The sequence below is a fragment of the Scyliorhinus torazame genome, chromosome 17 (genome assembly GCF_047496885.1).
Source record: "Scyliorhinus torazame isolate Kashiwa2021f chromosome 17, sScyTor2.1, whole genome shotgun sequence".
Classification (NCBI taxonomy): domain Eukaryota; kingdom Metazoa; phylum Chordata; class Chondrichthyes; order Carcharhiniformes; family Scyliorhinidae; genus Scyliorhinus; species Scyliorhinus torazame.
Window position 1 is genome coordinate 16,214,850 of NC_092723.1, and position 24,873 is coordinate 16,239,722.

A 24,873-nucleotide genomic window follows, 5' to 3' on the forward strand; every position below is an offset into this window, starting at 1 on the left:
GCTTTCTGATTTGCTGTCTGTGAGAGTTGCTCAATGTGACTGGCTGTTTTTCCTGCTTGATAACATCACTGTTGCTGGACGCCTGGAGATCCGCTTAGCTTAGCACCAGATTTAAAATCACACTTGGAGATGGGGAAATCCACACCGCAGGGATTGCTAGAAATTTGTGGACAGACTTCTTCCGGATTGGGCAGCATGGTAGCACGGTGGTTAGCACAGTTGCTTCATAGCTCCAAGGTCCCAGGTTCGATTCCCAGCTTGGGTCACTGCCTGTGTGCAGTCTGCACATTCTCCCCGTGCCTGCGTGGGTTTCCTCCGGGCGCTCCAGTTTCCTCCCACAGTCCAAAGACGTGCGGGTTAGGTGGATTGGCCATGCTGAATTGCCCTTAGTGCCCAAAAAGGTTAAGTGGGGTTGCTGGGTTACGGGGAGAGGTGGGCTTGAGTGGGGCGCTCTTTCCAAGGGCCGGTGCAGACTCAATGGACCGAATGGCCTCCTTCTGCACTGTAAATTGAGTGATTCTATGATTGGTATAGGAATGCTATCATTTCCTGACCAAAACATCTAGGTCAGCATATTGTGTTTTTCCCACCGCCTCCACATGGTGCAATGAGTTATACAGTAGGCGCAGGTGTTTAAGGAATAAAATAAGGTTTCATATTTCAAGCCAATTAATCTTTGTCAGAATGATTCTGATAAAAGTTCATCAATCGTCGGAAGACCCGGGAGGCCAGGGGGAGAAAGAGGCCGATGTTCTGGCCTTTGCTTCCCTGATAGCCCGGCGGCGAATACTGCTGACCTGGAGGGACTCAAAGCCCCCAAAGACCGGACTGTGGCTTTCGGACATGTCAGGTTTTCTGGGTACGTAAAAAATCAAGTTCGCCTTGAGGGGATCTGTAGGTGGCAACCATTCATCGACTTCTTCGCGGGAGAGTGAGCATCAGCGGGGGGGGGGTAGATTAGGGTAGAGTAGGAGGGATAAACAGGCAGGGAGTGTAGATGGGAGAGGAGTGGGTATGTGCATTATGGTTTGATTGAAATATTGGTTTTCTGTTGATGTTTGCATACTTCTGTAATCTGTAACTGTTTACAATGCCACAACATACCTCAATAAAATTGTTAAAAGAAAAAAAAATTAATCAATCTGCAACATTTCCCTCGGTGATGCCAGACCTTCTGAACATGTCGACCATTACGTGTTTTTGTTTCAGATTTCCAGCATGTGCACAGCCTTTTCGCTTTTGAATTTAAAAAAAAAGACATTGCCGCATATTAACATTGAAATCCACACCGCGCAAAGTAATCTTTCACATGCAAATCAATGGTATCTGTTTTGCAGGTGAGAAGCGAGGTCCCGAAGGAAATTAACAGCATTAAGGAAGTCTCTCGCAGTTCTCCATCGCTGGCACATTGTGTGTGGTCTTCAGGATGAGACTGTCAATCAGTCCCATCTTCGTTCTGTCTGCCACGAGCTGGCTAACAGGTAAGCTCTACTATACATGATTTAACACCAGGTACTCCCTTGTGCTCAGTCAGTGAGAAATGGCATTGAATACGCAAATGTTTTTCATTACATGCAGGACCTGGGACGGGGATACAACATAAGAAGGCCATTCAGTCCCTCGAGCTTGTCCTACTATTCAGTTAGCTCGTGGCTGACCAGCATCTCAATTCCATTTACCTTCCTTTGCTCCCCATATTGTTCACCTTACAAAACATGACTCCAGTCTCTCTGGACTCACGAATAGACCATACCATACCATTCCTCAAGCTTGTTCAATTCAGTTAGATTTGAATGGATTGGAGATACAGACCAACCATGATCTAGTTGAGTATCAGAACAGGTTTGAAGGGCTGAGAGGCCGACTACTGTTACTATGTTCCTAAGACATATGAACGTATGAACTGAGGGCAATAGGAGGCCATCACATGCTTGCGTGATTGGAATGCACTTAGTGATTGGAATGCACTTACCTCTCTTTGATGCGGTTGATGTTTGTGAGCACTGGGGTTTCAGCACAGAGTCACTCACCCACAAAGGGAGATGAGTGGATCAAGGCTGCAGCTGTTTTGTGAAAGCTGTCACTCACAGCCCACGACTAAAAATTAATGAATGGCTTGCAGCTATTGGATCTGAGGGGCTTAAACACAAGTCACAGCTGTTCTCGTTCCAGGAATGGACATGTCGCACCTCCAGGGAAATGTTGCAATTGTCATTTCTGTCACGGCACCAGTCTGGACTGTTCTCTGGCTTCCAGACAGGTTTTTTTCCCTAGGGGGTCTGTAGGGGGGTCCCTCTAGTTAGGAGGTTTCTATATGGGGTTCCTTTAGTTAGGGATCCCTGTGCAAGGTCCCTCTAGTTAGGGGGATCCTGTGAGGGTCTCCCTATTAAAGGGGTCCCTGTGAGAGTCCCCCTATTAAGGGTGTCTCTTTGGCCTGCCTCCCAAGTTACGGAGTCCCGAGGGGGAGGGGGGGTGGCGTTGGGTCACCCCGTACTTGGGGAAAGGGGGGTCTCAGAAAATCTGGCGGTGGTGGCTGCTTTGCGATGCGGGGGAGGGAGTGGCCAGCCGCATAACTTTGCATGGCGAGGAATACCGAATTGCTTCCTCATTTGCACTCCCAGTGGGAACATGAATTGGTAGAAAATGTCCTCCGGCGGAAGAATAGAATCTCGCCCAGTGATTTTAAGAAGGAGGAATGTCAAGGTAGAAAGTGAGGTAGAGAGACGGAGAGATGTTGGGAGGGAATTCCAGAGACTGGGGCCCAGGCAACTGAAGACACGGCCGCCTATGGTGGAGCGATTACAATTGGGACTGCACCAGAGGCCAGAGTACTGGACAGGGGTTCGGTGAGATGGTGTGTGGAGTACTGAGGAGTTTGGTCTCCACATTTCAGAAAGGATATACTCTGTAGGGAAGGCAGTGCAGTGAAGGCTTACTAAATTGGTCCCTGGCTTGAGGGGCTATGATGAGAGATGAAGTAAATTGGGCTTATATTCTCTGGAATTTAGAAGAATAACAGATGACCTCACTGAAACCTACAATATTCTGAAGGGACTTCAAAGGGTGGATATTGAGAGATTGTTTCCATTGACAGGGGAATCTGCAACATGGAGGCACTTTCTCAGGATAAAGGGGCCCATCATTTTTGAATTAAGATGAGGAGAAGTTACTTCACTGAAAGGGTTTTGAATCTTTAAAATTCTCTACCCCAGAGGGTTGTGGATGCTCCGTTATTGGATACATTTAGGGCTGGGGTAGACAAACATTTCTCTCATATATGAGCATTGGGCGGGAAAGTGGAGATCAGAAGATCAGCAATGATCGTATTAAATAATGGGGCAGGTTTGGTGGGCCGTGTGACCAACTCTTGCTCCTCGCAGAGTGTTGTGGGGTTGGGGGAAAGGGAGGGGCAGAGATGTTATTTGACCAGGAGCTAATGTACGCCAGCGAGCACAGGGGTGACAGGGGAACGGACGATCTTGCGAGTTAAGACATGGGCAGCAGAGTTTTCGGATGATCCCATGTTTGCAGAGGGATCAGATGAGAGGGTGGCAAAGGGTCGAAGAATTAGACCAGCAACCTGATACGCTAGTCTTGTTCTCTGCTGAGCGTATCTACAAATTTTGTTTGCTGCTGAAACCCTTGCCTATCCATCTCAAAGGGTGTGAGGGTGAGGGAGGGGACTCCAAGTCTACAAAGTTCCCTGGCCCAGACCCCAGGATGTGCTGGGTAACCAATATCCTAGCTCAAAGCAGCCTGGACTGGTCAAGCCTGGAGTATTCCCCACTTCGTCCAACCCAATTCAGTCAGCTTGGTGATATTATTAGCCTCCTTATAACGGAAAGTAAAGTCGCCATAGTCCCAGATGACCATAGGCTGCTTTCCCCTTTAACCTGAGGATCACCACACCTCAGGCGGGAAGGCGGGGCCTTCACGAATAACCTCAGCCGGTATGGAAATTGAACCCGCGCTATTGGCCTCGCTCTGCATCGCAGACCAGTTGTCCAGCCCAACTGAACGAGGCCAATGGGAACAAAGCATTGGAAGTTATTTGCCCCCTGCAATTGCCCCTCCCATGGGTGGTCTGAATTCATTGCACTCCTACCCTCTGCACCCAGCTCTGGTAGGTGCCAGAGGTGATATCCCCTGACCCAGCCACTGTTGCCGAGCTGGGAGAGAGGGTCAGTGGAGGAGGTTCGCAGCAAACTGATCTCAGCAGCGGCTGAGGTGAAAAGCATCTGAGCAAGTTGGTGTGGTGACCAAATTGAATGAGCAACTTATCCTCCAGAAAGGGACATTTCTCCTGAGTTGTTTCTTTCCTCTTGTGTTTTCCTGCTCAGTATATAGATGTTTATTAATCCACATGATTAATGTTTTCAATGGCATCCTTAATCTTTCAAAATAAATCCCCTGAAGTACCTTCTACTCCTTTCCAGGAGATTGTTATTGTAACAACCCATAATTATTGGCTTTACCAGGCTTGACCTCGATCTACGTTGCCACAGATGTGTCTACCAAACCATTTATATTTATTTTTAGGTCCTTGACTTGTTTTGTATTCCGATAAGTCTATACCTCGATATTTTAATCTCTTAATCCATGTCCTAGTTTAACTGGGTCTCACGCATTCCAATTGCATTTAATCCACAAATATGGTGCCAGTATTAATTAAATTATGCATCTCTTCTCTCGCTCCCATTTATTAAGTCTTCTCTCTTCGTTGTACTTTGATTGTCTTTCCCTGCATAAATGAATTTTCTCTTGAATTCCCAGTTATTATCACTGAATCCCTTCCATGTCCCCTTATCCAAATGTAAAACTCAGAACTGGTCAGGTAATTTACCTTGTAGTGGGCTAGTCCCCTGTGGAGGAGGCAGCCGGAAAGAAAGTCGACTTCCAGCTGACTCGCTCTGCCCTGCACCCATAATACACCATGGGGCAGGATAAATTCCCTGACCATGGGACTTCCACCCCACACTTGGGAGTAAATCTCGCTCTGGGAAATAATCGGATTTGTCGGCAGCACCGGCAGCCCAGCAGCACCAAGAGTTCTATAGTGGCCACTGCTGGGACTGCAACCAATAAATCCCACAGTGAGATGAGTCAGGGATATTGGGCGGGGATAGTTTGGCCAGCTCAGGGAGAGGGGTGGGTGTTGAGGGGGCTGGATTTGGAGAGCGGGTATTACGAAGGAAAGGGGGGTATTATCTTGGGAGGGGGGCCGCCCCAAATGCAAAAGTCACCGGCTGAAGATAGCACACCCTTTCCTTCCCGCCCTGACTCTGAGACTTCCACCCCTCGCTTGGGAGGCGGTCCCATCCTGGGGAGCTGCCGGCCAATCCGATTGGCTGACAGTTCCAACCACTCCCGGCAGCACCAGCAGCTCAGTATTGGGCACTGCCGGAACTGCAGTAAGAAGGCCCAGTGGATCCCCGAGTGAGGTAACTTTGGGCTATTGGATGCAGTGAGTTGGTGTCCAACGTGGGACATCAACTGATGAAAACAGACAGATTGTATACTCACTGCCAGTTGGACTAATACAGCTTTAATTATTGAACTCAGCCTTTAGCTGTGTCGTTATTTAAAATTACATAAGTTTCAAGACTCACAACTTGAACAAAAGTACTACCTGCTTGAGGGAACTTGGGCCCGGCTCGCTCTGGAGGGTGTGAGCTTCCAAATTCAGGTCTGTCTTTCAAATGTTGATCCCGGGGTTATCGCCCTTGAATGTCGGAAGTAGTTGCTATTTTATAATGTTTTAGCTTGTAGTTTATAGGCATCATTCATCGTTGAGAGTGCCTTGCTCTCGCTGTTCCAAAACAAAGTGTTCTCAGCAAAATGTCCAGTTAAGCCATCGTTCTGTTTCTTCCCCCGAAATTCATTTTGCAGAGAGCTTCAGTTTCCTCTGTTAGCCATTGTCCTCTTTTACCATCATGCCTCATGGCACAACGTTAGCCATCTTTCCTATGCAACATTTCCCCCTTTGATCCACTGAATCGAGCGAAGTGGATCACAGACGTTAGCCAGTTCAAGTCCAAGCTGCGTTACAACTGATCATAACTACTTAAAGCAATAACATTAATGCGTTTATATATATATAATTATTCATTGGCATATAATTTCCCCATCAATCATTCTCCTTTTTACAAAAACAGCTCCATCTCTAATTTTAACTCCATCTTAACTTTCCAGCATTTTAACATAATCAGAATATAAGTTTGATACAATAAAACAATAAGCATGGCTATTATTACTAAATGTGATATAATTCATTCCCATTGCTACAGCTGTATATTGGTTTCCCAGTTCCAAAATTCACCCCACCAACAAGTTTCTTTAATTTCATTTAAGTAAGTTTTGATTGCTCTTACTTCTTGTAAAAGTTTCCGCTATGTCGTATAAGTACATTTAAGGTGCTTTTTGATATTTCTTCATCCAGATTTTTCCAATCTAAAGTGTTAATCATTCCTGTTCTGTACAGGGTTGCCGCATCACCCCTCTTTCCTCTATTCTATTTTCCGTCGTTCCCTCCTTCTTGGCCTAACAATATTTTAGTCTGGCGATTATATCATCTCTTGATCTGAGTTGGACATCAGTCCGGGAGCTGGTACTAATTCATGGTGTACATTACCGCACAGCCTTTTTTCTGATATTCCTCAAGACAATACTAATTTCAGATCCTGTTACAGTTTTCACAGTGTATTCATGTTTGTTGATGTTTCCCCGTCAGATGCTGCTTCACGCTTTCACGGTTACCGCTGTGTGAATCCCGCATATCGTGCTGTAATTCCCATAGATGGTTATCTCTGTTAATGTTATGGTTCCACCACTCCTGAAGGTCACCACATTCATAATCACCAAATATGTTTCACGGTCCATCTTTGAGTACCTATTATTGATACCAAGGTAGTATTTACCATCATGCCTCATGGCTCAACATTAGCCATCTTTCCCACGCAGCACTCCCCCCTTTGATCCATTGAACTGAGCAAAGTGGATCACAAATAACCTTAGACAGTTCTTCAAATTGGGAAGAACCATTTATAGTTTTGATCTTGCCAGCCAATCGGACAAATTCTCCTCTTCACGAGGATCTTATCGGATTAGTTATTTTATTGGACAGATTTCCGAATCAAGTCTTTCAAAGTTAGCTTCATTCTTTCCACTATACCGCGAGACTGTGGAGGATAGGCTGTGTGGACAGGGGAGTCCCCATCTTATGAGCACCCGCTGTACCTGCTCATTGGTTGCTACTTTTGTTGTGTTCCTCCAGGTATGGAATGCTTCAATATCAATGATGACCAAAGTGTGTTTTTAACCCCCTTTATATGGTGGCAAGGGGCCCACACAGTTCATTTGTAAATTCGTCCATGTCCCATTTAGCAGCCTGGTGTGTCTAAGCTCTCCTTTCCCAGCAAAGTAGGCTGGATTATTTTGGGCTTGCCATTTGTTATAAGATTCCGGAAACACTCCATCCCTGACCTGTTCAAAACCCTCATCTGCCGTCTGTGTTTTGACAAAAAAACGTTTTTAAAGTGTGGGGGTGCCGGTCCCGGGCTTCCCCCCCTTTTTGTTTTGGCACGAACGATCCTTGGAATCGTTCACTGTCAAGACCTGACATTCATGTTGTTCCCCTTCGTAACCGAGTTTGTCTGCGAGGAAGATAGGCGTTCTGGATCTCTTAACTGTAATGAAATGAAAATTACTTATTGTCACAAGTAGGCTTCAAATGAAGTTACTGTGAAAAGCCCCTAGTCGCCACATTCCGGCGTCTGTTCGGGGAGGCTGTTACGGGAATTGAACCGTGCTGCTGGCCTGCCTTGGTCTGCTTTAAAAGCCAGCTATTTAGCCCAGTGTGCTAAACCAGGCTGTAGTGTCATTAGTGTCCACAGGCAGTTAGAAAAGGACATGCGATGTTCCCCTTTCCTTTGCCTGCTCTTATTCAGACCTTCTACAGGGTCCTGTCTACTGTATCCCACAGCCATTAGTAAGGCCGCTTTCATTTTTTCGAGTGTTCCCCCTGAACAACAGCCGAACCTAAACACATCTACACGAGCTTCCTCTGCTCATCCACATCTAAACCCTGAAGAACGCCCTCTTGATGGACATAATTAAAGAACTTGTGAGGATCTGCCTTTGGTTCATATACCAGGATCGTTTTTGCTATTTCTGCTAACTGGGCCACTGTATGTGGCGTGTCGTACTCCACGTATGCCCCTGGTCTGTGTTGTGATGGGGTTCATGGGAACCGGTTGCGGAGCGGTGGGGCTAAGCTGGTCAGACCAAGGAGGAGGGGGGGTCAGTCCAGGCGACTTCCTCCCAATCGCCGTATTCGTCCACCTTCCGTCGTATTCTTTGAATCTACAACTCCAAAGGTGCACGTCAGGTCCCACCGGATCTGGAGTTGTGACTTCAAATTATCTACCTTGTGCTGACATCTGTGGTCAGTGGTTTGATGTCGAAAAGTTTTACTCGTTTGAGCAAGGCGTCTACGGTTGCTTGTAAATTAGCACCTCTCGTATTCAACCTTGTAATTTTTTCTGGGCTGAGCTCCATTCACTAACATTTCGCCCCTTTTCCAGATAAACTTTCTCAGTTTCCATTTGGAATTTGCCAAATTCATCTGTCACTTTTGCACCTCTGCAAGTGAATCTGATTTTGCAGCTTTCAGCTCTTGTTTTAAATTTTCTATTTCCAAGTCTTTATTCTGTTTTTTAAGTTTACTTTAAAACTCTGATCTCGCCTGCGTAGGTTTGTTATCAAAGCTTGTTTTAGGACAGCACGGTCGCACTGTTCCTTCATAGTGCCAGGGACCCAGGTTCAATTCCAGGCTTGAGTCAATGTCTCTGCGGATTCCTCTGGGTGCTCCGGTTTCCCCCCACAAGTCCCAAAAGATGTGCTTGTTAGGTGAATTGGACATTCTGAATTCTCCCTCAAGTGTACTCGAACTGGAGCTGGAGTGTGGCGACTAGGGGATTTTCACAGTAACTTCACAGAATTTCATAGAATTTACAGTGCAGAAGGAGGCCATTCGGCCCATCGAGTCCGCACCGGCTCTTGGAAAGAGAACCCTCCCCAAGGTCCACACCTCACCCTATCCCAGTAACCCCACCCAACACTAAGGGCAATTTGGACACTATGGGCAATTTAGCATGGCTGATCCACCTAACTCGCACGTCTTTGGACTGTGGGAGGAAACCGGAGCACCCGGAGGAAACCCACGCAGACACGGGGAGAACGTGCAGACTCTGCACAGACAGTGACCCAAGCCGGGAATCGAACCTGGGACCCTGGAGCTGTGAAGCAATTGTGCTATTCACAATGCTACCGTGCTGCCCTTCATTGCAGTGTTAATGTAAGCCTACTTGTGACACTTATAAAGATTATTATTGTTGTAAACTAGCTAGAAATTGTCTGCTCTTTTAAAAGGCAAATAACCTTGCTGGCAAGTTTTTCGTATGAAATGCCTGCCCCAAGTATGGTAACCCCAAAGCTGGAGCTTGTGCGAGTGCCCATTTCAGGGCTGTGTGAGATAGTTCTTGCTCCCCACCCCATTCTATGTGGTCTAATGAACTCTCCCCGCTTTGGATAAGACAAAAGCAACGCACATTCTCACAGCTGTAAAGTTCAAACAGTTCATTCTCTTGTAGCTATCGGACCTTAAAGGCAGAACACTGCAAACTCACAGTCCCTTACTCCAAATTTAGTCTCACTCAATAATCACTTTTACACTTTTAATTTTCAATATTTGCTACTTAACCAAAGATATTTTACAAAACGGGGGAAACTGACTATCAACATTTCTTTATACCTCAAATGATTTGGAAAATTCAAATTGGACTGCTGCCAAACTCATGTTATCTTTGTTTAGAAACCGACAGGTTTCAAACTTCAGCACAACCCTTTTGAATTCTAGCATGATTCGAATTTCATTTAAACAGAAACACAGCAGTTCAAATTCCCTTTCCAAACTAATTATTTGAATCTATGATGCTGGCAAACAAAACGCTGCTTTCACAATAACTTGACTCAAATGTATGTTAGTCATTCAACTGGGCAAGGGTCATGGATCAGGATGGTGCAGAACTCATGGCTAACCTCACACACCAGCATTCCGTTATCACACAGGAGAGGTGGAGAAGAGAGAGGAGCTTTCAGCTGTCCTGGTTTTGGAGATAAAGCGAGATAACTAATTTGTGTCTCGGGTTTAAGTTTATCTAAACACGGGAGTGGTTTACTTCATGGGAGGTGACACTTTGTGGCTGAATTAACTTCCTCAAAATCCCCCCCGCATCTTCTAACTCCTCCCTTGGTCTGGTATTTTCTGACTGTAAATCAATACCTTGTTCCAATCTTTGGTCTAACAACAGTAGTTCTTTCTTAACACCATGCACCCCACCATGTGCCTTCTGTTCCCAACATAACTGATTGTTCAGGACAGACGTACTTTCCTGCAAGCAATCAGTTCCATTCTGCAGCTTAACTTCCAGTTCACCTTAACTCTTTGCACCTTTTACTCAGCTGATAGGCACACAGATGTGCACTGTAGACTAAGTTATTCCTGACTTTCTCCAACTCACTGTTTCCTCTCTGAAGCTCTAGAAAGACTTTCAAGGATATGTAATCTCCGTCACATTCTTCTATAGTTCCCAGGGCATCGTTTGCTCATGATGTTCCAGTTTCTGTTGTTCAACTGCCTATCAGTCACACTCCAGCCAAAACCATTGTTAACCTATTCTTGCACTACTCTACAATCTGGGGTGTTGTTCTACTACAAACCTTGTGATGGAGCCCTTAGCTCCTCAATCAAAGTTCATGGTACTCTCTTGTTCTTTTGAAGATGGCATTCTATCACTACCTGTGTCTGTGCAGTTTTCGAACCTACGCAGTTCTTATAAACTTGTTGACATGCTGCTCACTCACACTGCCCATTCTGGCAGAGGCGCAGCCATTTCTCAATTCAGTTAATCAATGTACTAACTGACCATTTTGGGGGTCCAGGGCCGAGCTTAGTGGAGAGGAAGAGAAGAGAGTGTCTCTTCTTAACGCTTTTAAACTACTTCCCAGATACCTTTGTTGCTAACTTCCCGTCTGGTCTCTCCTCGTCGTTGCACTTGAGGTTTGCCGAAAACCCTTCAATGCTGATTAATGGAGGTTACTTTTGCTGTTAACCATTGGTCGCTCTCATCTTTTACTCTCACAATTTGTCTGCAATGTCAGCATTCCGAACGCTCCCTCAGAACCAATCCGCTACCCAGTCCTTTGTTTTCATGCTCCCTTCACCCATTTAATCGTGGCCAGCACGTGGGGCTGCTGCCCTCTTAATTCCGGCTGAGGCTGGGTGATTGAGATGTTTAACTCAGACCCGGACCGACTGCCTCCAAAGTTAGACTGTCCCATCTGGAGTACCAATAAGTTGGTGCCAACGAGGGGCTTCAACTGACGAAAACAGGCAAGTTGTATACTCACTGCCAGTTGGACTAATGCGGCTTTTATTATTGAACTCAGACTTTAGCTATGTCTTTATTTAAACAGTTACATATGTTTCAAGACTCGCAACTTGAACAAAAATACTACCTGCTAGAGAGAACTTGGCCCAGCTCGCTCTGGAGGTTGTGAGCTTCCAAACACAGGTCCGTCTTGCGAATGTTGACCCCGGAGTTATCGCCCTTGAATCTCAGAAGTGCCTGCTATTTGATAATGTTTTAGTTTGTTGCTTATATGCATTATTCATCATTGAGAGTGCCTTGCTCTCGCTGTTCCAAACCAAAGTGTTATTCGCAAAATGTCCAGTGGTAAGCCGTCGTTCTGTCTGTTCCCCCAAAATTCATTTTGCAGAGAGCTGCAGTTTTGTCTGTTAGCCTCTTTAATGTTAGCCATTGTCCTCTTTTACCATCATGCCTCCCTCACGGTGCAAGGTTAGCCATCTTTCCTACTCAGCAGCCAGCTTAGGGAGATGGTGAATTTTAGAGGACGGGGGTGTAGGAAGGAAGGGAGGTTACTATCTTGGGGGGCTGTCCCCAATGTGGAAAGGAAACCGCACCAAAGATAATACTTTCCTTCCTTCCTGCCCTTTTAAAAACATTTTTCACAAAAGGGCTGCCCACTCCAGCACGCCTACCTACACCAACCATATTGTGGCATGGGCAGTATAATATCAGTGTGCCAATTCACACTTAATTATTTATTTCCATATGGTGGGCAGGCTGCTGATTTTGGCCCCTCTCATCTACTGTGTTACGGGGTGAGGCTCGGGGTGGGTGGGAAGGTGATGCGCTGGGCACCTGCTCTATTGTACATTCCTACCCCTCCAGCAGCCCACCTGTTGAAACACCCCTAGTGGAGCACGTAAAATCCAGCCATAGCATTGAGTTAACCACATAACTGTTTATGCTTTTTTCCTTCAGCTTTCAAACAAGATGCTTAGAACCTCTTCCAGGCACTTTGCCCCATAAAATCATAGAATCAAAGATTTTACAGTGCAGAAGGAGGCCATTCGGCACATAAAATCTGCACCGGCCCTTGGAAAGAGCACCCTACTTAAGCCCATGCCACCACTTTAACCCCGTAACCCAATAACCCCACTTAACCCTTTTTGGACACTAAGGGCAATTTAGAGTGGCCAATCCACCTAACCTGCAAATTTTTGGAATGTGGGAGGTAACTGGAGCACCCAGTTTGGGCAGCACGGTAGCATTGTGGTTAGCACAATTGCTTCACAGCTCCAGGGTCCCAGGTTCGATTCCCGGCTTGGGTCACTGTCTATGCGGAGTCTGCACATTCTCCCCGTGTGTGCGTGGGTTTCCTCCGGGTGCTCCGGTTTCCTCCCACAGTCCAAAGATGTGCAGATTAGGTGGATTGGCCATGCTAAATTGCCCTTAGTGTCCAAAACTGCCCTTAGTGTTGGGTGGGGTTACTGGGTTATGGGGATAGGGTGGAGGTGTGGATCTTGGGTCGGGTGCTCTTTCCAAAAGCTGGTGCAGACTCGATGGGCCGAATGGCCTCCTTCTGCACTGTAAAGTCTATGACACCCGGAGGAAACCCACGCAGATACGGGGAGAACGTGCAGATTCCACACAGACAGTGACCCAAGCCGGGAATCGAACCTGGGACCCTGGAGCTGTGAAGCAACAGTGCTATCAAATGTGCTGCCGTGCTGCCCCCTTTTTTACTCTGGGCCTGTGATTTACTAGTCCAGTGACAAAACCACTACGCTACCGCGTCCTCTATCGCAAACCTCGTCCAACCCATTTAACCTTCCAGGTCTCTGCATTCCTTGAATTGACGACTGTTACGCGTCCCCAAAGTTTCATTGCTGCACCATTGGCGGCCAAGCCTTCAGCTGCTGATGGACACAGCTCTGTAATTCCCTCCCTAACTATCTCCACCTCTCTACCTCTGCACCTCCTTGCAGTTGCTCATTGAGATCTATCACTTTTAACCTGTCCTAATTACGCTTTCCCTGGCTCTGTGCCATTTTGTCTCTGGTTACACTCCTGTGAAACAGCTGAGGATGTTTTGCTGCATCCTAGGTGGTATATAAATTCAAGCACACAAGAAATGAGGGCGAAACACAAGAAAGGGTGGCACATTGGTTAGCACGGCTGCCTCACAGCGCCAGGGACCCGGGTTCGATTCTAACCTTGGGTCACTGTCTGTGTGGAGCTCTCACATTCTGCTCGTGTGTGCGTGGGTTTCCTCTGGGTGCTCCGGTTTCCTCCCACAGTCCAAAGATGCACAGGTTAGGTGGATTGGCCATGCTAAATTGTCCCTTAGTGTCCAAAAGATTATTTGCGGTTACTGGGTTACGGGTATAGCGTGACGGATAGGGCCTAGGTAGGGTGTTCTTTCGGAGGGTCGGTGCAGATTCGATGGGCCGAATGGCCTCCTTTTGCACCAGAGGGATTCTATGATTCTAAATAGGAGCAGAAGCTGACCATATGGCCCTTGAGCCAACTCCACTATTCTTTACCATCATGAGAGTGTGAGTATGTATGTGTGTATGAGAGAGAGAGATAGAGAGAGGTGAGAGTGTGTTTGTGAGAGAGAGACAAGTGACTGTGTGCATGTTTGAGAGAGAGAGAGAGGGGTGAGAGTGCGTATGAGAGAGAGAGGTGGGTGTGTGCGAGAGAGAGAGACAGAGAATTGAGTATGTGTGTGAGAGAGGTGAGAGTATGTGTATGAGAGAGGTGAAAGCCAGTATGAGAGAGGGAGAGAAGTGAGTGCGTGTGTGTGAGGGAGGTGAGAGTGTGTGTGAGAGAAAGAGAAGTGAGTGTGTGTGTATGTGAGAGAGAGGTGAGAGTGTGTGTGTGAGAGAAAGAGAAGTGAGTATGTGTGCGTGTGTGTGAGAGAAGTGAGAGTGTGTGTGTGAGAGAGGTGAGAGTGTGTGTGAGAGAGGTGAGTGTGTGTGTGAGAGAAAGAGAAGTGAGTATGTGTGCGTGTGTGTGAGAGAAGTGAGAGTGTGTGTGTGAGAGAGGTGAGAGTGTGTGTGAGAGAGAAGTGAGTATGTGCGTGTACGAGAGAGGTGAGAGTGTGTGTGAGAGAGGGAGAGGAGTGTATGTGTGAGAGAGAGGTGAGAGTGAGTGGTATGTGTGTGAGAGAGAGGGAGAGAAGTGTGTGTGTGTGAGAAAGAGGTGAGAGTGAGTGGTATGTGTGTGAGAGAGAGTGTGTGTGTGCATGTCTGATATGAGAATGCAGCTCTCCAGCAGTACTCTTCATAATGATTTCACATTACCCATTTATTGAGCACAAAAACAGATATGGAAGGTTCCACCATGACTTCTGACATGTACGCACCCAGTCAGTGCCAGCAGTGCACCAGATGCCATATTGGTTCAGACCAAGGGGAAAGAGTGGGAGAGCCAGACTAACTGGACAGGTCCTTTGAAGAGCAGTCAAGGTTCACAATGAGCTCAATGGTCTCCATGAATTACCTGGCACCCTCAGCAACCTTCCCAGTAACTGAGCCATGTGTGGTCCCATCAGGTCACCCAGAAGTGTGGAATTATCCACTTTGGGGGGCAGAGTCGAAAAGTGGAATATTTTTTCAACAGGTGAGTAAATAAGCAGTTGCTTCACACCTCCAGGGTCGCAGGTTCGATACCCGGCTTGGGTCACTGTCTGTGCAGAGTCTGCCTGTAGGACCGACGTAAAGAGAAACATCTTCACTCAGAGGGCTGTGAATCTTTGGAATTCCCAGTCCCGGAGAGCTGCGGATACTCAGTCGTTGGGTATATTCAAGACGGAAATCAGTCAATATTTGTGCACTGAGGGAATCCAGGACATGGAGATCGAGCAGGAAAGTGGAAAAGATCAGGCGCAATCTTATTGAATGGCAAAGCAGAGCCAAATTGATTCTCCTCCGAGTTCTTATGTTGTTATACAAATGGCACAAGCAGGTCAATTTACCATCAGCCTTTTCAGACACTGCTGCTGCCCTCAAATTGCGCCTAAACTCAGGACATTTTAGGCCATTATCTCCATTTGTCATACGTGCATGAATCCCATTTTCCAATACAGTACAGAATCACAACAGGCCGATAGCGTAGAGGCAGCCCACCCGACGGTATTGAACCTCATCAACGTATCCTTTCTCCCTCTTGTTTTCACCCCGCTTCCCCTTAAATGCATCTCTCCCGTATTTGCCTCATCTGCCCCACGCGGTAGTAAGCTGCGCATTCTTCAACACGCCCTGGGTAGGGAAGTGTCTCTTAAATTCCCCGTTTGATTAATTAGCGACGAGCTTATATTTATGCCGTTGGTATTAGACTCGCTCATAAGAGAAAACAACTTCTCCATAATCACACCATCAAACCCTGCCACAATCTGAAATCCTCGTTCGCCCCTCAGTCTTTGAGAGAAACGAGCCCCAGCATTTATCTTGTTCTTTCTGATAGCGCGGAGAGGCGATAATAATACCGCATTAGCAATCCAGAGGCCTGGACTAATGATCCATGGAGATGAAATCAAATCCCATCATGGCAGCTGGGCAACTAAAATTCAATGAATTAAATCATTCTGCAATATGAAGCCAGTGTCAGTAATGGTAGACGTGAAACGATAGGGCTGTTATGGAAACTATCTGGCGCACTAGCATCCTTTGGTAAAGGAATCTACCGCCCAGCTCCACCCAAGACACTCGCCAGCCTGACGTGGAACTATATCGGCTGTTCCTTCACCCGGAACGTCCTCCCGAGAAGCACGATGGGTGTACCTGCACCACACGGGCTGCAGCGGTTCAACAAGACAGCTCACCTTCCCAAGGAAAACCAGGGTGGGTAATAAACATTGGTCTGGGCAGCAGTAACCACATCCCATCAATGCATAAAAAATACTTGTCAAATCTGGAAAACTTACAAATCTTTTTTTGCACCTTCTCCAATGGCTCCATGTCCTTCAGAAATATTGCTTTCTGATGCATTTTAATTAGCAGTCAGCGAAAGGAACGATCTTTTCTGACACCCACACCGTCTCACCCAGCGCGACGCATAAATCTTTAAACCGCTGTGTCTCATCTCATCAAATTGTGAAATCAGTCTCTCCCCCCCCCCTCCCCCCTCCGTCTTGACAAGTGGAACAAATAATTATGAATATGCAAAGGTTTTGGGGTGGCACAGGCCATCTGACCCAGCAAGCCTGCCCTATCCCATGGTGATTCAATCATTGCGACTAAACATTTCTTCCTTCCCCTGACCGCTCCCGCAACTCCTCCACCCTTCCGGGAATTTTGGAAGGTCTAATGTAGGTCGGGAATATACAGTGAATGATAGAACCCTCAAGAGTTTAATGTCAGAGAGATCTAGGTGTCCAGGTCCACAGGTCACTGAATGGGGCAACACAGGTGGAGAAGGTAGTCAAGAAGGCATACGGCATGCTTGCCTTCATTGGCCGGGGCATTGAGTATAAGAATTGGCAAGTCATGTTGCAGCTGTATAGAACCTTAGTTAGGCCACAATTAGAGTATAGTGTTCAATTCTGGTCGCCACACTACCAGAAGGATGTGGAGGCTTTAGAGAGGGTCCAGAAGAGATTTTTTAATAATAATAATCGCTTATTGTCACAAGTAGGCTTCAATGACGTTACTGTGAAAAGCCCCTAGTCGCCACATTCTGGCGCCTGTTCGGGGAGGCCGGTATGGGAATTGAACCTGCGCTACTGACCTTGTTCTGCATTACAAGCCAGTTGTTTAGTCCACTGTGCTAAACCAGCCCGGATGTTACCTGGTATGCAGGGCATTAGCTATGAGGAGCGGTTGAATAAATTTGGTTTGTTCTCACTGGAACGGCGGAGGTTGAGGGGCGACCTGATAGAGGTCTACAAAATTATGAGGGGCATAGACAGAGTGGATAGACAGAGGCTTTTCCCCAGGGTAGACGGGTCAATTACTAGGGGGCATAGGTTTAAAGTGCGAGGGGCAAGGTTTTGAGTAGATGTACGAGGCAAGTTTTTTCCACAGAGGGTAGTGGGTACCTGGAACTCGCTGCCGGAGGAGGTAGTGGAAGCAGGGACGATAGTGACATTTAAGGGGCATCTTGACAAATACATGAATAGGATGGGAATAGAGGAATGCGGACCCAGGAAGTGTAGAAGATTGTAATTTAGTCGGGCAGCATGATCGGCATGGGCTTGGAGGGCCGAAGGGCCTGTGCTGTACTTTTCTTTGTTCTTTGTTCTTTGAGAAAGAGCCCAGCACTACTAAGGGGAAAGAATACTTTGCAAACTGTCTCTCCGGCCCACTCAATTGATCCAAACCATTACAGGAGATTATTCACAAATCACAGTAATTCATTCCATGCCAATTGATTGCCGTGAATTTGGTAATCTCACCAACCTGGATTCATGAGGAAAAACCGTGCGTATTCTCCCAACTGGTGAGTGGTCCCACTTCATCATCCATCAATCCTTATAGGGGCGAACTTCCCTAGGGAGCACTCCTGTCTGTCCTCTGTATGAACAGGAAAACCCTTGCAGAAATCTAGTCTGACTACCTGGCGGTGTGCAGCTGTTTTGGAGTTGCTCTCTTTAATAATGCTCGGGGAGTCCAAAATGAGCAAAGGTAAGCAACATTTATCATACAACAATTATATACGTGAGCACCGGTAGAACCTCACCAGAGGCTTTCTCTCCAGTCTGTAGGTTCCAGGCATGCCGACCTTTTATACAAGAATGGCCCCAAGCGGGGGAGCTCGGCAAGGTAGCACAGTGGCTAGCACTGTTGCTTCACAGCGCCAGGGTGCCAGGTTCGGTTCCTTGCTTGGGTCACTGTCTGTCCGGAGTCTGCACATTCTCCCCGTGTGTGCGTGGGTTTCCTCTGGGTGCTCCGGTTTCCTCCCCGTGCTCCTTGAGGAGTATTAATAATAATAATCTTTATTATTGTCACAAGTAGGCTTACATTAACACTGCAATGCAGTTTCTGTGAAAAGCCCTGAGTCGCCACATTCCGGCTCCTGTTCGGGTACACGGAGGGAGAATTCAGAATGTCCAATTCACCTAACAAGCATGTCTTTCGGGACTTGTGGGAGGAAACCGGAGAGACACCCTCCCTCCCCCCACTGCTCCCCTCTCCAGAGCTGGCCAGAGGGCTCTGTTCCCTTGGACCCCCTGGTGCTCAGTGGAGACGGTGGTGCTCACCTCCTCCCTCCCACTCGGAGGTCATGGCGCCTGGTTCCGTTTTTGAAACGCAATGGATTACAAAAAGTAATGGATTCAAATTCATGGTAATTGGGTTTGTGCCCATACTGAGCGTGCACCTGATCATTATCATAGATTATCATAGAATTTACAGTGCAGAAGGCGGCCATTCGGCCCATCGAGTCTGCACCGGCTCTTGGAAAGAGCACCCTACCCAAGGTCAACACCTCCACCCTATCCCCATAACCCAGTAACCCAACCCAACACTAAGGGCAATTTTGGACACTACGGGCAATTTATCATGGCCAATCCACCTAACCTGCACGTCTTTGGACTGTGGGAGGAAACCAGAGCACCCGGAGGAAACCCACGCACACACGGGGAGAACGTGCAGACTCCGCACAGACAGTGACCCAAGCCGGGAATCGAACCTGGGACCCTGGAGCTGTGAAGCAATTGTGCTATCCACAATGCTACCGTGCTGCCCATCATGTAATCAGGGAAGGCACTGGGAGATGGTGTTTGGAAATCTTATCGACGCAAATTCTGTTTTTAGCCTCTGGCAATATTTAGCGGCCATTACAGGATTTGCACCCATGGCGAATGCACCTGCTACATCGCGCCCATAATGTCCATTCCAAGTTCAGGGCTGAAGGCCATTTGACCATCCACTTACCTCTGCTCACCTTCCATCCCATGTGGTTCCTAAAAAAATTATGAAAATTTGATACACTCGCTTGCCTCTGGTAAGTGAGCACAGTCATCAGATTATGGACCGAACTGTATTTGCTGGACTCTGCAATTCTTAACTGATTATGTTTAGAATCCTGCATTGATACTCTGAGAAAAGGCAAACCTTAATCTGTTTGATCCCTGGTTTCTCTTGTTTGAAAATGTTTGGGTAAGTTTGTTTCAGAAGACCATAAGACCAGAGAAATAGGAATAGGAGTTGGCCATTCAGCCCTTCGAGCCTGCTGTGCCATTTAGTAAGGTTATGGCTGATCTCACACTCACTAAGTCCTGCCTTACCTCCGTTACCCTTAATTCCCGAACTGATTATCCATCTCAGCCTTGATCCGGCCTCCACAGCTTCCTGCGATAAAGAATTCCAAATATTCACCACTCTTTTGCTGAAGTCTTCCTGAAATCTGTCTTAAATGAGTGGCCCCTCATTCTGCGACTACGCCCTCTGGTCCTACACTCTCCCAGGAGTGGAAACATCCTCCCAACATTTACCCTCTCCAATCCCCTGAAAACCTTATACATTTCAATTAAGTCGCCTCTCATTCTTCTGAACTTCAAGGAGTACAGACACAACCTGTATAATCTTTCGTCATATAGCAGTCCCACCATACCCATGATCACCCGAGTAAATCTCCTCTTTACTTCCTTCAATGATAATATATCTTTCTTTATTATATTTATCTTTCTTTAAATAAGGGGACCTAAACTGTACAGAGTATTCTTAATGTGGCCTCCACTAGTGCCTTGTACAGTTGCAGCAAAACCTCTTTACTTTTATACTCCAGCCCCCTTGAAATAAAAGCCATCATTCCATTTGCCTTCCCTCTTACCTTCTGCGCCTTTATGCTAGCTTTGTGGGTTTCATGAATAAGGACCCAAAAGTCCCTTTGTGCTCCAGCTTTCTGCATTCTCTCTCCATTTCCTCAGGTGTAGCTTTGCTCCTGAATTTCCCTTTTAAATAATGACATCTGCAAGAATCAGTAATTGATGCACAGGAGGATTAGATTGTGCTGGATTGGGGGATTTCGTCTTTACGGTTTTTGCAGACACCTTAACTAAAAACTGAAAATGCTGGAAACCCTCGGGAGAGCTGGCAGCATCTGTAGGAATAGGAACACAGGGAATATTTTGAGTCGAGCACGCAGGAAGAAGAGTTATGAAGCAGGTTGGACTCCAGACGTTGGGCATGGTCGAACGGCCTCGTCACGTCCAGCTCGGTGACGCGCCAAAGCCACTAATTCTCACGAGAGGCCTCTCGCGAGATTTGCGACGCTCAGAACGTCCCAAGAGATCTAACGAGACCTCGCGATCTGGATCCCACCTTCGCTGGAACTAAGTGAACAGTTCGGCTCATTTAAATATTTTGCTGCCTGATTCTCCCAAGGCCCAGGAACGAACGCCTGCGGAAGGAAATCCGCGCCATGGCGCCGTTTAACACTGGTCCACATAGGGGCGCCTGGAGTGAGGGGGGGTCTTCCAGGCCATCGGAGGCCCCTGGGTGGTTTTGCTCTCCACAGATGCTGCTAGACCTGCTTATCCATCAAGGGCTATTTTTATTTTAGTAGTACCCTGGCGCCTTGACACTGCTGCCCAGGCACCCTGGCAGTGCCCCTCTGGCAGTGCCAAGTGTGCCTAGGTGGCATTGCTTGGGTGCCTGGGTGGCACTGCCAGGGTGCTTGGGTGGCAGTGCCAAGGTGCTCAGGTGTGTGTCAGATCACCCATGCCAAAGATCGGGCCTGGGGGTGCCCTGCCCTTAGGAGGTGGGGTGAGGATGGGGGGGGGGGGTTGCTTGAGGACATCCTAACAGGTACGCTGGGGCATTGGGTGGGGCCTGGAGACTGAGGTGGGGAGTCGCGAGATCGGGGCGGCATTTAAAATTGGTGCCCCGGACTCTTCCCGCACTGATGAGCTCAGATCGTCAGTGCCGGAAATTAGGCAAGTACAGCCTCGGCGTGGCATGTTAACTCCGTTTCTCTCTCCACAGATGCTGCCAGGCCTGATGAGTATATCCAGCATTGTCTATGTTTATCTTAGATTTCCAGCATCTCCAGAATTTTGCTTTTAACTAAATTAACTAAACTTAATTTCATCCATTGAGAGACTGTTTAATATATTCCACACAAGCCACAAAAAGATCATTTAAAAATGAGTAAATAATGCCACTTATTCTAAAAAGGTTTTCAACATGTACAAATTTATAAACTTAGCGTCAATAATCTTTGAGTTCAGGGTCACCAGCCAGTCCCCTAAACACGTCTACCATCATCCAGAATGCATCAATTTCCAGTTAAACAATGACATGACCAACAGATCATAACAAAAAGTATTGAATACAATGATCTTGTGCACTCTGCCATATACTCGTATCAGGAGGTGGACTGCAGCAAGATAAAGCGAGTGATATACCTTCAATTCACCAAGAGGCCGAGAGAGCGAGTGAACATAAGGCTTTATTATCCGTGAACTTGCCTAGCCAGAGTCGGTTGTGCAGATGAGTGCCACCCGCAGGTGGCCAGGTTATATATGGCCCCGGTGAGGGCGGAGCCAGAGGCGGAGCCCACCGGGGTTACAGTACAGTACCTGGAAGCAGCTCGTATCACCACTTCCAGGTCAAAGGTTACATTAGGTGGATACAATGGTTACAGTGTCATTCATTATGGTGAATACATTCACCACAGCTAGTTCATGAATTAACAAACTAGTCTCAAATGTAGGACATGAATGCACAGGATGCAGCCTGAGATTCAATCAGTTCCCTGCTGTTAACATCATAAAACATAATGAGATTACGCTCTTAAGGGCTGATCTCATTTACAAGCAAGCAGTACCCTGCCTTTATCTTTCTCTTTCTCTCTCACACAACCTCTCTATCCTCTTTTCTCTCTTGCTGGGTGGAATCCTCCCAAGCCCCCGTTGGCAGGTTGAATGGCGGGCAAAGTTTTGCTGGGGGTGGGGCGGAACTAGGCGGGAGGCCAAAATATTGGTTTCGCACTGGCGTGAATTTCCCACGGGATCTTCCGCTGGTGCCCGCCATGGTGGATCTAGAATCCCACAGGAGGCCAGTGTGAAACTGATTTGCATCTCGCTAATGGGATGAGGATGAAGGCCCAGCCAGAATCCTCCACCAGGCGCCATTCTCCACGCCGCCAGCTGGAAAACAGGGCAGGTCCAGAACACGTCGGGAACAACGTGGCGTGCAGAAGGCGGATCTCACCAGAACAATGCCTGGGGATGCCTCTGGAGTTTGGGATGCAGGATGCCGGCAACCCTGAACTCCGGAATGCCACAGCAGGGGTTTGGGGGGGGGAAGGTTCGAGGGGTGGCATCTATCAGATGGATTTTCCAGGTTCAGTGTCAACGAGGGGGTCTGTCTTCCAGACTCAGAGTGTTCCTGGAGATCCATCTTCTTCCATTAACAGTGGGTCACTGGGCACCTTTTAAATATGGCACTCAGATATGGTGGCAGGGCGCTTGCCCTCAAACCCGCTCTGCCACGGAAAACAGTGCTGAACCTCCGGGTGCATAATTAATGAAGTCAGGGCTTCAAATTATAGGCGGGATTCTCCAACCCTGCGTCGGGTCGGAGAATCGACCGGGGGGGGGGGGGTGGCACGAATCACACGACGCCGACTCTCCGGCGACCGGAGAATCCACACGGTCGCCGCGGCGCCGGTCGGGTCCCTCCCTGGAGATTCTCCGCGCTCGACGGGCCGAATGCCTGCCAAGTTCGGCCGAGTCCCGCCGGCGACATTCGCGTGTGGTCCTACCTGGCGGGACCTCGGCGTTCGTGCTGCGGGGGCCGTTCTGGTGTGGGGGAAGAGGGATCTGACTCTGCGGGGGGGGGGGCCTCCACCCTATCCCATAACCCCAATATCGGCGGGCGGGCTTATTCCGGGGGGGGGGGGGGGGGGGGGCGGGTGGGCCTGTGCGGCGCAGGATCGCAGCTCCTAGGGGCCTGATGACGCCGTCGTAAAACGCTCTGACGTTTACGACGGCGTCAACAGTCAGCCCCAGGATCGGAGAATCCCGCCCATGGTGTAGCTTCCCAACGGAAAATACTCCCCCTCCCCATCACTGCCACATGACTTAGTCCCGGTGTCTTTATATCTGTCTCACTCTCCCTCTCTCTATGTCTCACTGGGCTGGATTCCCTAATCCCGCGGCAGAGTGTCCACACTGTTGTAAACGCCGTTGCGTTTTACGACGGCGTGAACGGGCCGACCCCACGACTACTTCTGGCCCCGACAGTGGGCCAGCACGGCACTGGAGCGATTCACGCCATTCCAGCTGCTGATTCCGACGTGAACTGGGCGCCGCGGGACCCGCGCATGCACAGTGACACCGGCGCCAATGCGCGCATGCGCAGTGCCTTCCTTCAACGCGCCGGCCCCGATGCAACATGGCGCAGGGCTACAGGGGCCGGTGCGGAGGAATCGAGGCCCCCAGCCAAAGAGGCCGGCCCGCCGATCAGTGGGCCCCGATCACGGGCCAGGCCACATCGGAGGCCTCCCCCCCCCCCCCCCCCCCCCCACAGGCCGCCCTATGACCCTTCCAGGCCGAGTTCCCGCCGGCTGAAAGCAGGTGTGAACGGCGCCGGAGGGACTCGGGTATTTTACGACGGCCGCTCGGCCCATCCCGGGCCGAGAATCGGCGAGGGGGGCCCTGTAGAGTGGCCCCCGACCGTGCCGCGCCAACCACGCCGGCGCTAAAGGCGCCGATTCTCCGCTCTGCAGAGAATCGCATGCCGGCGTCGGGTCAGCGAGGCGCGATTGGCGCTGGTCGCGAGGTTTCTCCGGCCCGGCCCCGGGGTCAGAGAATCCCGCCCACTGTCTTTCTTTCTCTCTCCTTCTCCATCTCTCCGTATCTCTGTCATACTCTCTTTCTCCCTTTCTCTCTCTCTCTCTCTCCATACTGACTTCTCCAGAGATTTTAACTGTTCCCCATGGGGGGGATTTGATTGAGGTTTTTAGAATTTTGACTGGAATCGATCGGAGATGGGATCATAGCCTTAACCTCAGCAGGAAGGCCCAGTGAGGCAAGGAGTCAGGAAACACTTCGTCATGCAAAGGTTGGTCAATGTGTCGGACTCTCTCTCTCACAAAAGGCAGTAGATAGTGGGCGGGATTGTCCATTTCCCAACACCAATTTTGTAATCGCCGGTCGGACGGAGAATCCATTTTTGCGACCGAATCGGGGGCGGCGCCTGTTTTACGCAGGCTGCACAAGCTTCGCACCCTCCAAAATGGCGTCATCGCGCCGCACGCCATTGGGACGGCCTCAGGACATCACCTGAAGGTATCACCCCGATGCTCCGCCCCCGATAGGCTGGGTTCCCCACCGCGCGGTTGACGTGTGGTCTCAGCGGTCGGGAACCCGGCGTGACAGCTGCGGACTGTGCCCAGCACCGCCATAGTTGGGCGGGAAGCATGCTGCTGACCGGTGGGGGGGGGGGGGGGGGGGACGGACTTCGGCGAGGACCGGAGGACTAGTGCGGGTGGC

At 48.7% G+C, this 24,873-nt stretch overlaps 1 protein-coding gene across 3 annotated transcripts in view; it reads left to right on the forward strand.

Moving 5' to 3' along the window:
- Window positions 1-24,873, forward strand: part of cntn2 (contactin 2) — a 203,881-nt gene that overhangs the window by 69,500 nt on the left and 109,508 nt on the right. For all 3 annotated transcript variants that reach the window (XM_072480105.1, XM_072480107.1, XM_072480106.1), the window contains exon 2: window positions 1,338-1,481. In XM_072480105.1, the coding sequence (XP_072336206.1) occupies window positions 1,427-1,481 (55 nt within the window). In that variant the 5' untranslated portion in view covers window positions 1,338-1,426. The remainder of the gene's footprint in view (window positions 1-1,337; window positions 1,482-24,873) is intronic.